The sequence below is a fragment of the Lacerta agilis genome, chromosome 7 (assembly GCF_009819535.1).
Source record: "Lacerta agilis isolate rLacAgi1 chromosome 7, rLacAgi1.pri, whole genome shotgun sequence".
In the NCBI taxonomy this organism is placed as follows: Eukaryota; Metazoa; Chordata; class Lepidosauria; order Squamata; family Lacertidae; genus Lacerta; species Lacerta agilis.
The window spans coordinates 85,997,869-86,011,927 of record NC_046318.1 but is presented as its reverse complement, the minus strand read 5'-3'; the positions used below and the strand labels follow the sequence as shown (position 1 = coordinate 86,011,927).

Genomic DNA, 14,059 nt, shown 5'->3' with positions numbered 1-14,059 from the left:
AATGGAGCGGGAGCAGATGCAGCCCAGGGAGTGGGCACAGGCACCCGTAATGACCCAGGCACCAAGACTGACACGGCAGCAGGCATTCGAGAGGGCACAGGCACAGCAATGGGCGAAGATCTGGGGAGAGATGGAGCAAACAGCACGTCGACAGGAAATGGAGCGGGCACACTGGGCCCAGGCTCAGGCTCAGGCCCAGGCCCAGGCCCAGGTAATGACCCAAGCACTTGCACAGCCTATAATCCTGAGAAGCCCAGCCCCTTTCATACTGCAATCCCCACTTCTTGGTAGGGCAGCCATGCCACCCCCTTCTCAACTACCCTCTCCCGAAGCCATGCCACCAACCCACCTTCCTGCTAATCCACTCCAAGCCCCACAGAAATATCCTGATGCGAAGCCAAGGGAGCGCAGAGCCTCCATTAAGCAAGAGACTGACATGAAGACCAGCAGCGAAGCCAAAGGAAAAGGTGAGAGGGACCAGAATGGAGCTGGGGCAGGCAGGCAGGCAGGGTGGAGCAGAGCAGAGCTATGTGGTGGGGGTACAATTCACAAGGAACTGCCATTAGCCCTAGAGCCAGCAACAAGCAGCAGCATGGGCAGCCCAGGCCAGCACCATGAGTGCTGCTATTTGCAACCCCAAAGAGCTTATGAGGGCAGTGCCCTGCCCTGGACGAGATCCAGAAGCCCAAGGGAGAGGGGGAAATCCTCTGTGGTCAGAGGCAGGCCATGATCTGCCCCTAGATGGCTGAGGGATGACCAGGAAACTCTGGTGTAAGCAGGCTATATGTGGGCACTAGTCAAGGCCCATTTGCCAGAAGCTGAAGTTATCATGGGATCATGAATAATCACAGCGGGCAACTGAAGGTCAACATCAGCAACTGGCCAGGCTCCTTCTCTTTTTCTATGAGATTTTTATTAAAGTTTTTCATAATACAATAAAATAGCGGCTACAAAAAATACAAATAGAGTTGATAGAATATGAAGTCCTCTCCTAAAAGTAATTTTTAGCCCTTACCACACACACAGGGTAGTAACTCCTCCCATCTCTCACTTCTCACCCTGGGAGACCAACATTTCCCTGTTTCTCACCCAAAGCCCTCCATCAACCATTTACCACTCCCATTCGTATATAATCTCTGGACCTTAATAAAGGTCCCAGACATAGGACTCCAAGAAAAAAACAAAAATAAGAAAAACAAAAAAGAGAGACAAAAAAGAAAGGAAGGAAGGAACAATAAGAGAGAAAAGAGAAAGAGAGAGATAAAAAATAAAAGACAAAGACAAAATAAAAATAAAAAGTACGGTATTTAACACATTTAGCCCATGCTAACATCCATTTTCTGCACTTTCTGTTAAACAATATTTCTTTTAAGTTAAGGTGTCTCGTGTCTCAGAATCATTCATTTTGTTTCCTCACTAAAAGTCCAAGAGGAGTTCCCTAATTGTTATTATTGGCTAATGCCAACTATATTTTTCTTTTCTATTAACTTTACTTCCATTAATTTCCACCACAATTACTCTATACTGAGTGACAGCAAATTCTTCTTTCCATTCATGTCCATTTTAAAATCTCTCCATTGTTATCACATATTGGATTAAATTCCATTTCCTGTTGCATTTCCATTTCCTGTTATATTTACAATACTATCCTGATCTCCTCTCCTCTAGAAACTTTCATTTCCCCCCAGTCTTTTCCCAGAGAGAATACCATAAAATTGGCAGCATCATTCTCTGAATTTGCTCCAAATCATATGCAAAATACTTTCTTTCTGCTAGAACTGAAGAATGGCCAGGACTGAAGTTTTCCCCAAAGCTTTCCCCACCTCAGCTCCATCAATGCCAAATCCAGGTAATTCCCCATTTGTGATTTTATCTCCTCCTCCTCCAAATTCTTGTATGGAATGCATTTCATTTCAGCATCTGCTTTCTTCAATTTAGCTATTTCATCATCCAGTCCTGCCAGCTTTTCATTGATTTGGTCTGAAGCTTCTAGGTATTCTTCATTTTCATTTTCCATTTCATATCTCTTTGATTCATTTTCTCTCTACCTTTCTTTTCCACTGATTGATTCCAATCATTTTTAATTGTTCAGCCATCAACTGTTGAACAATACCAACAGTCACTGGGAGATCTAAAGTTACCTTTGCCATACTGGATGCTTTTGATGCTTTGGATATTATTAGCAACTCTACATTAATATTTCCACCTTAGAACCACAGCCACAACATGTCTTATAGGAAATTCTTTCCCACAACTGGAAATGACCGCTTTACTTTCAGAAATATAAAAAGGCTTAGATTTTTCACACAAGGGTTTCCCTTGTCTGTTTAATCTTTATTGTCAACCTTAAATCAGGCTTTTAGCTTTGCCTTAAGACACTTTAACAACCAGTTTTCCTTTCTGTTCTTCATAACAACAGAAAGAGGTACTTAAAAATTTTGTAAATTTTCACCAGCAGCATAGAGGGATCTCTCCAAGTTAGTTTTCCTTGTCCCAGAAGTGTTTAAGAAAGAGAGTGTGCTGGTCTTTCTACCTATAAAACATGCTTAAGTGACATTTGGGCACAATGTTGACTCCTCACCTTGCCAGCTCATTTTAACTCCTGTCCAAGCCGCCAGGCACAGACAACATAAAACAACCTCATCAAAGCATTTCAGGTTGCTCCCAGATCACCCTTATTCTCCTGAGTGACTACTGTATTGGCCCGAATATAAGCCGCACCCACAAATAAGCTGCACCTTTAAAATTCATTGGGGGGGGTAGACCTGAAAAGTTACAATTGCTACAATCGCAAATTACTATTCAATGGCTACAATTCCCCAGGCACTCACATCCGAAAATGGCAAATGTATAAGAAAATCCTATGGGTACTAGAGACGAACCGCAAGCTGGCAAATCGGAAATAAAACATTTCTTTGTTCCATTTTACTATATGTCTGTTTCAGCAGCAAGATCATAAAAGCCTATTTTTGTAAGATCACGTATTTAAGCTGCACTTTTTCACGGTTGGAATTGGGGGGGGGGAGAGAGAGTGGCTTATTTTGGGGCCAATACAGTAATAGTCAGTCTGACTACTATCAATCACCACATAATTATCTTCTGTCAGCAAAGAGCTAACAGACTGCCAAACTGCTATTCCTCTCCCCGGAAGTTATCAGCAGCTGGCCACAGACAGGCTTATACAGACCTATGTGCCTAGTAGCAACTGTAAATATTGCACCCTATGCCTGAAAGCTGCCTTAATGCACCTTCCTTTGCCACAAAATGCGTGCCACTGGGGGCCAGCTGACACATCAGCAGAAACACTCTTACTTTAAAAAAAATGCTTAAATTAACCAGTTTTAGTTTGAAGAAGGAACCACCCATGCAACTCCAATCCAGAATGGACTCACACCGTGGTTGCCTGCTGATTTCTTCCCCTCTCCCGTGTCCTGTTAGCTCCCAAAGGTGCTGGTGGCTGCAGACAGCCCCATGATCCTGCCTAGAATGAACAGCTGTCCTTCGGAACACCGTTAGCTTACAGACTTCTTTTCCCTCTCACCTGTTGCATCGAATGCGCTGTGCTTGGGCAAAAAACAAAAATAGCAGAATGATAAAAGCCGTTCACCTTTGTATTTTATTTTATTTATAAGGATGCATACAATTTTAAGCATAGTGCAGGACAAGACCCTTAACATATTCACAGGAGGGGTGTTGGTGCAGAGTTCACAAAGAGACAAGACAGGCTGGCTTTAGTACATGGAACAGTGCAAACAGGGGGGAAGGGGGGACTCCACTCTGGTCAGCAAAATGTGGCCTGGGCTGCTAGCTGTGAGGCAATAGGCTGGCAGGGGAGAATAGACAGCTTGACCAAGGGGAGTGGGCACTTTGCGGGTGGTAGAGGGCCAGGGAGACCCTCCTCTCTGACAGGAAATGTCTTTGCAGAAACCAGCAAGCAAGAGCGCATCGTTGGCGAGATCGCATTCCAACTGGACCGCAGGATTCTCTCCAGCATCTTTCCTGACCGCGTGCGCCTCTACGGTTTCACCGTCCGCAACATCCCTGAGAAAGTCGCGCAGGTGAGGGGAAATTCCACTTACTGCCTCTGGCCCTAGCCCTGGCATGGCAGCTTAGAGAGAGAGAGAGCAAGTAGAGCTTTCCCACATGAATTGTGGAACCCAAACTCTGGGTTCCCCCCAAGGGACCAGTCATTCAGGCCAGCTAGGAATGGATGTCAGTGGGTTAGTTCAAGCATTTGAACTTGGTTCCCAAACTTAATCCGTTCCGGAAGTCAGTTCCAAAACCAAAGCATTCTAAAACCAAGGCGTGCTTTCCCATAGAAAGTAACGCAAAATGGATTAATCCATTCCAAACCTTTAAAAACAAGCCCTAAAATAGCAATTCAACATGAATTTTACTATCTAACGAGACCATTGATCCATAAAATGAAGCAATAATCAATGTACTGTAATATAAATAAGACAATATTACAGATGATAAAAATTAAAATTACTGTACTTTTTTTCTTACGTGTACTAATGATAGTCATTGTTTGGATGGGAGGCTTTTATCCATTTCTGCAGTCACAGAACCAATCAATCAGTAGCTGAACTGGGTTCCACACAGTCACAAAAACGAAGTCACTGGCCAGTCCCATAAAACGAAGAACAAGTCACGGTCAAAAAAATGAAAAAGCCACACAAACAAAAATGCAAAAAATTTAGCAAAAACAAAAGCTCCAAATATCACCTCTGAGTTGTGCGGGTGCTCAAGACTCAACAAGAAGCCTCTAATTAGCAGCGGGGGGCTCAATTTACAAACAGAACACACTCAACAGGAAGTGGAACATGTTCAGCTTCCAAGGCAAAGTTCACAAACCGGAACACCTACTTCCAGGTTTGTAGTGTTCTGTTTCCAAGTTGTTCATAAACTAAGCTTGTCCCACATAGAGATTTCTTAGGAGACAGATGAGGTGATGAGGCACTCCCATTTCTTTAAGAACTTGCCATAGTTTGCTGTGGTCATCACAGTCAAATGCTTTTGCGTAGTCAATGAAGTAGAAGTAAATGTTTTTCTGGAACTCTCTAGCTTTCTCCATAATCCAGCGCATGTTCGCAATTTGGTCTCTGGTTCCTCTGCCCCTTCGAAATCCAGCTTGCACTTCTGGGAGTTCTCGGTCCACTTACTGCTTAAGCCTGCCTTGTAGAATTTTAAGCATAACCTTGCTAGCGTGTGAAATGAACCCAATTGTGCAGTATTTGGAACATTCTTTGGCACTACCCTTCTTTGGGATTGGGATATAGACTAATCTTCTGGCCACTGCTGAGTTTTCCAAACTTGCTTTCTAAGGCGCATTTGACTTCACTTTCCAGGATGTCTGGCTCAAGGTCAGCAACCACACTACCTGGGGTGTACGTGACTTCCATATCTTTCTGGTATAATTCCTCTGTGTATTCTTGCCACCTCTTCTTGATTTCTTCTGCCTCTGTTATGTCCTTTCCACTTTTGTCCTTTATTATGGTAATCTTTGTACGAAATGTTCCTTTCATATCTCCAATTTTCTTGAACAGATCTCTGGTTTTTCCCATTCTGTTGTTTCCCTCTATTTCCTTGCAATGCTCATTTAAGGAGGCCCTCTTGTCTCTCCTTGCTTTTTTTTTTTTTTTGAAATCTGCATTCAATTTCCTGTATCTTTCACTATCTCCCTCGCATTTTGCTTGCCTTCTCTCCCCCGATATTTGTAAGGCCTCATTGGACAGCCACTTTGCTTTCTTGCATTTCCTTTTCATTGGGATGGTTTTTGTTGCTGCCTCCTGTATAATGTTACGGGCCTCCATCCATAGTTCTTCAGGCACTCTGTCCACCAAATCTAAATCCTTAAACCTGTTCCTCACTTCCACTGTGTATTCATAAGGGATTTGATTTAGATTGTATCTTACTGGCCCAGTGGTTTCCCCTACTTTCTTCAGTTTAAGCTGGAATTTTGCTATAAGAAGCTGATGATCTGAGCCACAGTCAGCTCCAGGTATTGTTTTTGCTGACTGTATAGAGTTTCTCCATCTTTGGCTGCAGAGAATATAATCAATCTGATTTCGATGTTGCCCATCTGGTGATGTCCATGTGTAGAGTCATCTCTTGTGTTGTTGGAAAAGAGTGTTTGTGATGACCAGCTTGTTCTCTTGACAGAACTCTATTAGCCTTTGCCCTGCTTCATTTTGAACTCCAAGGCCAAACTTGCCAGTTGTTCCTTTTATCTCTTGACTCCCTACTTTAGCATTCCAATCCCCTATAATGAGAAGAACATCCGTCTTTGGTGTCATTTCTAGAAGGTGTTGTAAGTATTCACAGAATTGGTCAATTTTAATTTCTTCAAAAACTCAATGGACAAAAACAACAGGCATATAAAAGTTTAAAAAATAAATAGTGTTAAAGTCATGTGGAGTTTGGTTCCAAGTCTGCAATGTTGATTCCTTCCTTCCTCTGGCGATCACTCGTAGCCGAATAAGATTGTCTTCCATAAACATGGTTTTAACAATGAGTCCGTAAGTGACTGACGAAGCAAATTCTGGATCCACATGTCCTTCCACAGTAGTGTAGCTGGGGAAACAAAAATCAATACAAATCTGAGGTTCTGCCCCCCCCCAAAGCCCTACAAAAATATTGGTTATGCCCATGTCCTCTATATATCAGGGGTGTGGTGGGTGGCTCAGATCCTTTCTGCAAAATAATAATAATAATAATAATAATAATAATAATAATAATAATAATAATTTTATTTATACCCCGCCCTTCCCAGCCAGAAAACCGGGCTCAGGGTGGCTAACATCAATTAAAATCACAGCAAGAAACATAAAAACAATCAATTTAAAATAACAGATTAAAATACAAATTTAAAAATTCAATTAAAACTGCAGGTCTCAATTTCAAAATATCCCACCAATAAAAGATGAAGCATAAATATTAAACAGAAACCAACCCAAAGGCCAGGTGGAACAGCTCCGTCTTGCAGGCCCTGCGGAAAGATGCCAAATCCCGCAGGGCCCTGGTCTCTTGTGATAGGCTGTTCCACCAAGTCGGGGCCAATATTGAGAAGGCCCTGGCCCTAGTTGAGGCCAACCTGACGTCTTTGTTGCTCGGGACCTCCAAAAGATTATTATTTGAGGACCTTAAGGTCCTACATGGGACATACCAGGAGAGGCGGTCCCTTAAATACGAGGGTCCTAAACCGCATAGGGTTGTGAATGAAATAAGTTAAGGTTACGCTCTGTTCTAAGAATGTATTAGAAAGGTTATAAAGGATATTCTGGGTACATTCGTAAGTGGTTTTTCTTTTGTTTCTTCCTTTTCTTTTTTGTTGTTTCTTTTTGTGTTATCTCTCATCTTAAGTTTTATTTTTAAGAGGACAAGAAGTAGCAGAAATATAAAGTATAACATTGAATGTATATAAACTTTATTATTCTGTTTGTTCAAAAAATGCATAATAAGCTCTTTATGTTCATTGTTAAGTTTTGCAATAAAGTTTAAAAAAAAAAGAGTACCAAGGCGTTTGAGAACCAAGGTACCACTGTACTGCTTAGCTACAATAGTCTCTAAGCAGTTTACAAAGATGCAACACAAAATAAAAATCAACTATGATAAAATCAAACTATGGTTAAAATGCCTGCTGGAATAACAAAGCCTTCTGTAGGCGCTGGAAGTTCAGTAGCTGTAATGGAGTGCCAAAAACATCCTCCCCTTCTGACTCTTGCCATTAACTAATTGGTGAGCCAGCAAGCAACGCCTTGCTATTATCCTGGGTTGACTGGCCGGTGTCTTGCACATGCCAAGTCCTATTTCAGAAGGAAATCATAGTTGCAAAAAGCCTATTGTGGTTTTATCAGCTAGCTGTTTTAACACATAAAAAGTATATTTTAAATTTTGTATAGAATATAATGGCTGGAGTTTGAGGGGTTGTACCCTACTACATTTTACTCAAAACAGACTACCGGTAATTTAATTAATCTGTTAGTTATGTCCATTAATTTCAATGGGTCTACTCTGTGTAGGACAAACATGGGCGACAACCCTGAGACTATTAATAGCCCAGCACTGCATGGAAAGAAGTCCCACAACGGAGCCTCTGGCATTTCTGGTCAAACAATCTCAGGCAGCAGCTGATGGTGGTTGGGTGGGGCTTGGAGAGCGACTGCCAGTCAGAGTAAACACCATCAGGGCTGGACAGACCCAAGGGTCTGCATCAGGCCGAAGCAGTTTCTTCTGGACTCCATATGGTATCAAGGGGTTTCTGCGGCTTCTGTCTATTGGGATGGGTTTCTATTACTTTCACTGGGTGCTCAAATAATTATCTATACACTGGTACCTCTGGTTACAAACTTAATTCGTTCCGGAGGTCCATTCTTAACCTGAAACTGTTCTTAACCTGAGGTACCACTTTAGCTAATGGGGCCTCCCGCCGCTGCCGCCGCACGATTTCTGTTCTGATCCTGGGGGCAAAGTTCTTAACTTGAGGTACTACTTCCGGGTTAGCGGAGTCTGTAACCCAAAGTGTTTGCAACCCGAGGTGTTTGTAACCCGAGGTACCACTGTATCACCATCAGTAGTATTTGCATTTATCAGTTACTTTATATAAAAAAGAAAAAAAGTCTCAAACCACTTGAAAAGTGAACACAATGTGCCTTAATGCTGCTCTTCTCTCTCTCTCTGTTCGTCTCCCTCTCTCTCCGCAAGAGTGGAGCTGACCCCTTCCTGCAGCTGACAACAGAGCAGGCTTCAACCATCATGGAGCGCTACAACCACATCATGGACCGCCTGAAGCAGCTGGGCTATGACCCAAGCGTCCACCCTACCCTGACGGAGCACATTGTCAACACTTTTGGCATCCTCCGGGATCGGCCAGACATGACAGGCGCAGAGGCAACCGCCTACAATGACATACAGTATCTGCAGGAGGTGGTCAAGAATGCCACCCCTCCAGAAATGTACAACAACTGCATGCTGCTCCTCAACTGCCTCCATCAACTGTCTCAGGATGACGGGAAGCCCTTATTCATATGGTGAACATCCCACTCCCCCCACTGTACGCACTGTATCACTGCAAACACAATAAACCATCTGAAAATGTCTAGTGAGTCTTCTTGTATAACCCGCAGACAATTTGTGCCTCCTTGTCCAGTTTCATGATTTGGGAGTGGGCCAGTCTGGTGTTCGGCCCCCTTGTGGCCCTCAGCTGGCCTTCTTCAGAACTGCATTAATTGCCAGCAATAAAGAGCAAGGGGTGGTCATGATTAGAAACATACTGAAATTCATTGTTACAGGAGGATATTCAAAGGGTAAAAGGTTGGCATGAAGGCAGGGTTTACTTTATGGGAAATGGTCTGCTTGAGTGATGACGGATCTGGTAAGCCATGATCGTTTCATAAGCAATAACTATTTCCATAAGTCATAATTACAACAAGACTTGCTACTGAAATGTTACAATGCTCTGTAGTGATGTATTATTCTGTACTCTGTATTCTGTATTCTAATACTGGTATTAATAGCTGGTTAGTAAAAAAATAAGTTTTCACCAAACTGGTCTTAGAAATGCTGGTGTTAAATAAATAAGTAACTTCTCTGTGCGTTCTGCTTCAACATTTGTCTGAAGGTGGCAGCTGGGCCTGGAAACTAAATGTCAAAAAGCAAAACAAAGTCTATGGCAATTTCAAAGGACAGTGAATTCTCAGGTAGGGCTTCAACTGTCAGAGGCGACTTCTTTGCCAAGCCTGCCCTCCACCAAAGTGCAGCAGCAGCACCCTTCTCCTCCCTGGCCATTCTCTCTCTCCCCGTTGATCGAGTGCTTTTGGCAAATTTCTCACTGCACAAAGTATGTTGTTTTTAATCTCTAAGGTTAGGCCAGAAGGGTGCAGTGGCTCACACAGGGCACCATAGCAGCAAAAGGAGCCTCTCGGTGCTATGTTCATTTCTGAATTTTCTGATTGTTTGCGGGGGTGGGGGCAGATAGTCTTTCACTCAGACACTGACATCTCTAGTGGTTGAAGTGTCCTGTCAGAGGCCTGCAGGCAGCAACAGAGTGCTGAGCTTCTAAGACATTGGTTGCTGCACCAAGATCGTGGCTGCTTGTTGCTAAATCCTTGAACTAGCAGCCGGGCTTTTCTTTGCTGAGGGGCTCCACCTGGAGACTGAATGCTTTTCAATTGGGAAAATGGTGTGGAGGGGAAGCATGTAAATGGGGAGGCTCTTACTGGGGCTCTTTGCCCCTGGCAAAGAAGAGCATTCAGTCATGGGAGTCTTCCCACCCACCCAAGCTTGAAGTGAGAGTGCAGGATGTGGGTTGACTGTTGACAACAAAGCTTGGCCTGCAGGCTCAGGATTATGTTTCAACTTCCTTGGTTTCTGAAGTTTTGCAGTTAAATTACAAACTGGATAAAGGGCTCCCTTCACAGACTTTTGCCTTACTGAAAAGCAAAGCTGTGAGCTTAAAGGGGAGCCAGCTGCACTATCTGCCATCCCTCTGAGACACCTGTTTGCTTCTTCAACAATATTAGAGGTAGGGGGTGCTGCTCTATTGCAGGAAGGCTGGTTTCGTAGACATGGGGCTGCTGCAAAGCAAAGTGAGGGTCCCAAAGCTTTGGCAGGGAGCTCTCACGAAGTTTCCTTCCTGCACCCATAACCAAAGCACCTTCTAGGAATGCCTCAAAGACAGGTAATGGACTGATAAAGATTAAAAATCAAAACAAGTCTGTATTAAGGTAGCATCTCAACAGCTTTGTATCTTTGTAACTCACTAAAGCAGTTAGAAGCTGAGCTGAGAAACAACAAGATAGTAGCTGGTGTAAACCTTAACAGAAGCAAAGCAGAGATAGAGGTGCTATGTATCGGTCATTTACCAAAACTTACCAAAAGTTAAATATAAAAGACAAAAAATAGCTGACCATATAAAAAAATAGATCAGCAATTGATGTCCACGAGGTTAGGAGGGTGACAGCATGAGAACAGGCCTTTTCTGCAGTGGCTCCCTGCATGTGGAATGCCCTCTCCCGGGAGGATCGCCTGACGCCTTCACTACATACCTTCAGGTGCCAAGCGAAAATATTCCTCTTCTATTTCTTTGGCTAAATCAGGGGTGTCCAAACGTTTTTCAAAGAGGGCCAGATTTGATGAGGTGAAAGCCAACCAAAGCTGTTGAGCTTTTTTTAGGATTGAAGTTGTTGATGCAGGTGGGGTGTGGCGGTGAAATGAGATGACTGCTGTGGTCTCTGATGTCCACTGGAGGGCACTAGATTTTTTTGCACAAAATCACATGTTTACCTGGGAAAGGTGTGCTATTTGTACAATTTAATTACATATGATCACTCCCTTATGGCCATGGAACGTTGTGTCCAAATTTGAACGAAATCGGTCAAGCGGTTATGGAGAAAGGCGATCGGTAACAAACATCCAACTTTTACGATTTTATATATATAGATACAAAGATATTAATCCTTTTGTTATATTTTATTCCATTATAAGTTTTGCATGTTATTGTCTCATGACTTTGTTTTTAAACTGGGAATTTGTCTAAAAGTCATGGTATTTGAACATTTGCATTGTATTAATGGTAAGCAGTTATCCATCTTTGTAAAAATATTTCAAATAATACAACTGCTTTTCTTTCCACACATCTATATTATAGAGTGTATATTTATTTTTGAAAACTGGGTAGAAGTGTAATGGAACAATGGGTGAGAAGCCTGCCACCAGGACTTTGCCCATTTTGTCCAAATCTTGAAAGTTGTAAGAGTGAATGAATTTGTAAGCCAAGTTAAGGTATTACTTTCATAAAGACACCATCTATTTCCAAGTTCTCAAATGTGCTCAACTGAGCTCATTTACTGCCAGACAGGTCTATCATGTTGATGAGTGGATGTGTGTAGTATTAGTCCTCTGAGAGCAAACATTTTTTAAATGCTAGCATGTCTGATTGAAATATTAAGTTTTATTTGCCATTTGGACCTATGGGTTGATGGAATCCAAACCGGAAACATTTGAAGTAAAAATAAAAATTTTGGAACATGAATCATTTTGGTCGCAGCCAGTGGGTCCATAATAGAAAATTTCCTCTTGTTCCAGCATCATATGTTCATATTTACTGTTTTTCCATACTTTGCTATAATTTGTTTATCATAAGTATCTGGAGCTATTTCTAGCTATTGGGATTTGTAATATTTTAAAGGTTTCCTAAAGCTGTGGGGGAGTATGAAAGAACTTTACTTCCAGTTACTGAAAATTTAACTTAAGTCCAGAGTCATTAAGAAGGTATCCAATTCTATGCTCAATAACATTAACATGGAACAGTGCCCAAACCTGTGTCTAGAAATGTGGCACAAATGGAAGTCTGAGGAGCCCTTGCCCACACAGAGAGAGGGCCAGGATCCTATAAGGGCATCTTGGGAAATGGCTGCAGGCAGAAGGAGCAGCCTGTAGGAGCCAAAGAGGATGGTCTTGTGATAGAAACAGGGGTGTGGGATAAAGTAGTGTGAGGTGGCCTCAGAACACCAAACTTGAAATTGTTATTGCCAGGCAAATTGTCTAAACTGGATCATGAAATGGTGACCCTGATATCAAGTCAAGATCAGGGGGAAAGCCAGTTACTGCCAAATGAATGTACAGAGATTTCTACACCTAAAGAGTGGTCTAAGTATTGTGAAAACAGCTTTTCAAATAAGGGATGGCTTGTTGAGAATTTGGGATAAGGATACCAGTAGTATTTGCCTACCCATATCCAGCTTTCAGCAAGATTACTGATCCTGGAGTGCTTGAAATATGCCCTCCTTGTTTCAACACATGAATATTCTTTCCTTCCTTCTTGGAGAGGAGCCTGGGCTTCTTTCTCTGTGGGTGGGGCTTTCCCCTACTTCGAGAATGGTTCCTTCTTTGGGACAGAGCCCTCATGGGTGCCTCCAGCACCAAGCCATGGCCACCATCAAAGATGTGCTAGGAGTGGGAGGGAAGAAGAGCTGGGAAACTTCTGAGGGATCTCGGTGTGTCTCTGGCAGCCAAACCAACCAACATCTCTCTCTCTCTCTCTCCCCCCCCCCCTTTCTGCACAGATGGTGGCACAAGTCCCCTCTACCTCCAGGATGGTGCAGTTGGGCAGCCCAACCGGCCTCGGCAACGTGGATTCTGCTTTCAGTGCCCCATTCCTTGGCACCCCCACAAGCCCCTGCTGGCCCTGCCAGCCCCGCCCACCCCTTCCTCCAGCCTTGCTCCCCTCGTTACCCAGACTGCATCTTCCCAGGCAAACATTGGCCTTGGCAACCAGAGCCGGCCTTTGGCCCTACCCCCTCCCATCATCATTGTGCCCTTCTACAGCCCGCCCCCTGGCCACAGCGTCACCGGTGATGCCTCCTCCTCCACCGTCACCTCTGCAGCTTCCAACAAGTCCTTCTATGCACTCAATGCCACTGATGACACCTCCTCCGCTGCTTCCTACCAGGCACCAGGCTACCAGAGCCTGCCCTTGCCCCCCGCCCCCGCCCCCATCCACCAACCCAACTACAGTCTGCCCCTTGGCCACCAGCTCCCTTATGGCCCCCTCCCATCTTCCCCCACTATCACCTCTGGTGCTTTCTATCAGTCCATGCAGGGTGAGCCGCTGAGTTTTGGTTCTGGCCAACAGAGCGGGCCCCCATCTCCCATCTTCTATGCGGTCAATGCCAATGACGACACCTCCTCCTTCCCTGCTGCTTCCTACCAGGCACCGGGCTACCAGAGCCTGCCTCTGCCCCAGCCCCCTGCCCCCTTCCACCAGCCCAACTACAGCCTGCCCCTCGGCCACAAGTTCCCTTATGGCCCCCTCCCATCTTCCCCCACTATCACCTCTGGTGCCTTCTATCAGTCCATCCAGGGTGAGCCACTGAGTTTTGGTTCTGGCCAACCGAGCGGGCCCCCATCTCCCATCTTCTATGCAGTCAATGCCAATGACGACACCTCCTTCCCCGCTGCTTCCTACCAGGCACCGGGCCACCAGAGCCTGCCCGTGCCCCTGCCCTCCACACCCAGCCCCTTCCACCAGTCCAACTACAGCCTGCCCATCAGCAAC

The 14,059-nt window shown here is 44.2% G+C and overlaps 1 protein-coding gene across 2 annotated transcripts; it reads left to right on the top strand.

Annotated features, from left to right (window-relative positions):
• The first annotated feature begins 224 nt into the window (after positions 1-224).
• On the top strand, positions 225-9,099 carry LOC117050399 (speriolin-like). Of its 2 annotated transcripts, XM_033156050.1 has the most exons (4): positions 225-467; positions 1,777-1,849; positions 3,925-4,058; positions 8,707-9,099. In XM_033156050.1, exons 2-4 carry the CDS (start codon positions 1,786-1,788, stop codon positions 9,034-9,036), a joined length of 528 nt encoding a protein of 175 aa, XP_033011941.1. In that variant the 5' UTR covers positions 225-467; positions 1,777-1,785; the 3' UTR covers positions 9,037-9,099. The 2 variants fall into 2 exon arrangements, with proteins under 2 accessions (XP_033011941.1, XP_033011940.1); XM_033156049.1 differs by lacking the exon at positions 1,777-1,849.
• Positions 9,100-14,059: the final 4,960 nt, after the last annotated feature.

What these genes read in the sequence shown, in the direction of transcription:
- LOC117050399 (XM_033156049.1), top strand. Translation starts at nt 299, where the DNA reads ATGCCACCCCCTTCTCAACTACCCTCTCCCGAAGCCATGCCACCAACC. An exon ending in CAGCGAAGCCAAAGGAAAAG is followed by an intron (nt 468 to 3,924) that starts GTGAGAGGGACC and finishes ATGTCTTTGCAG; the next exon opens with AAACCAGCAAGCAAGAGCGC. An exon ending in TCCCTGAGAAAGTCGCGCAG is followed by an intron (nt 4,059 to 8,706) that starts GTGAGGGGAAAT and finishes TCTCTCCGCAAG; the next exon opens with AGTGGAGCTGACCCCTTCCT.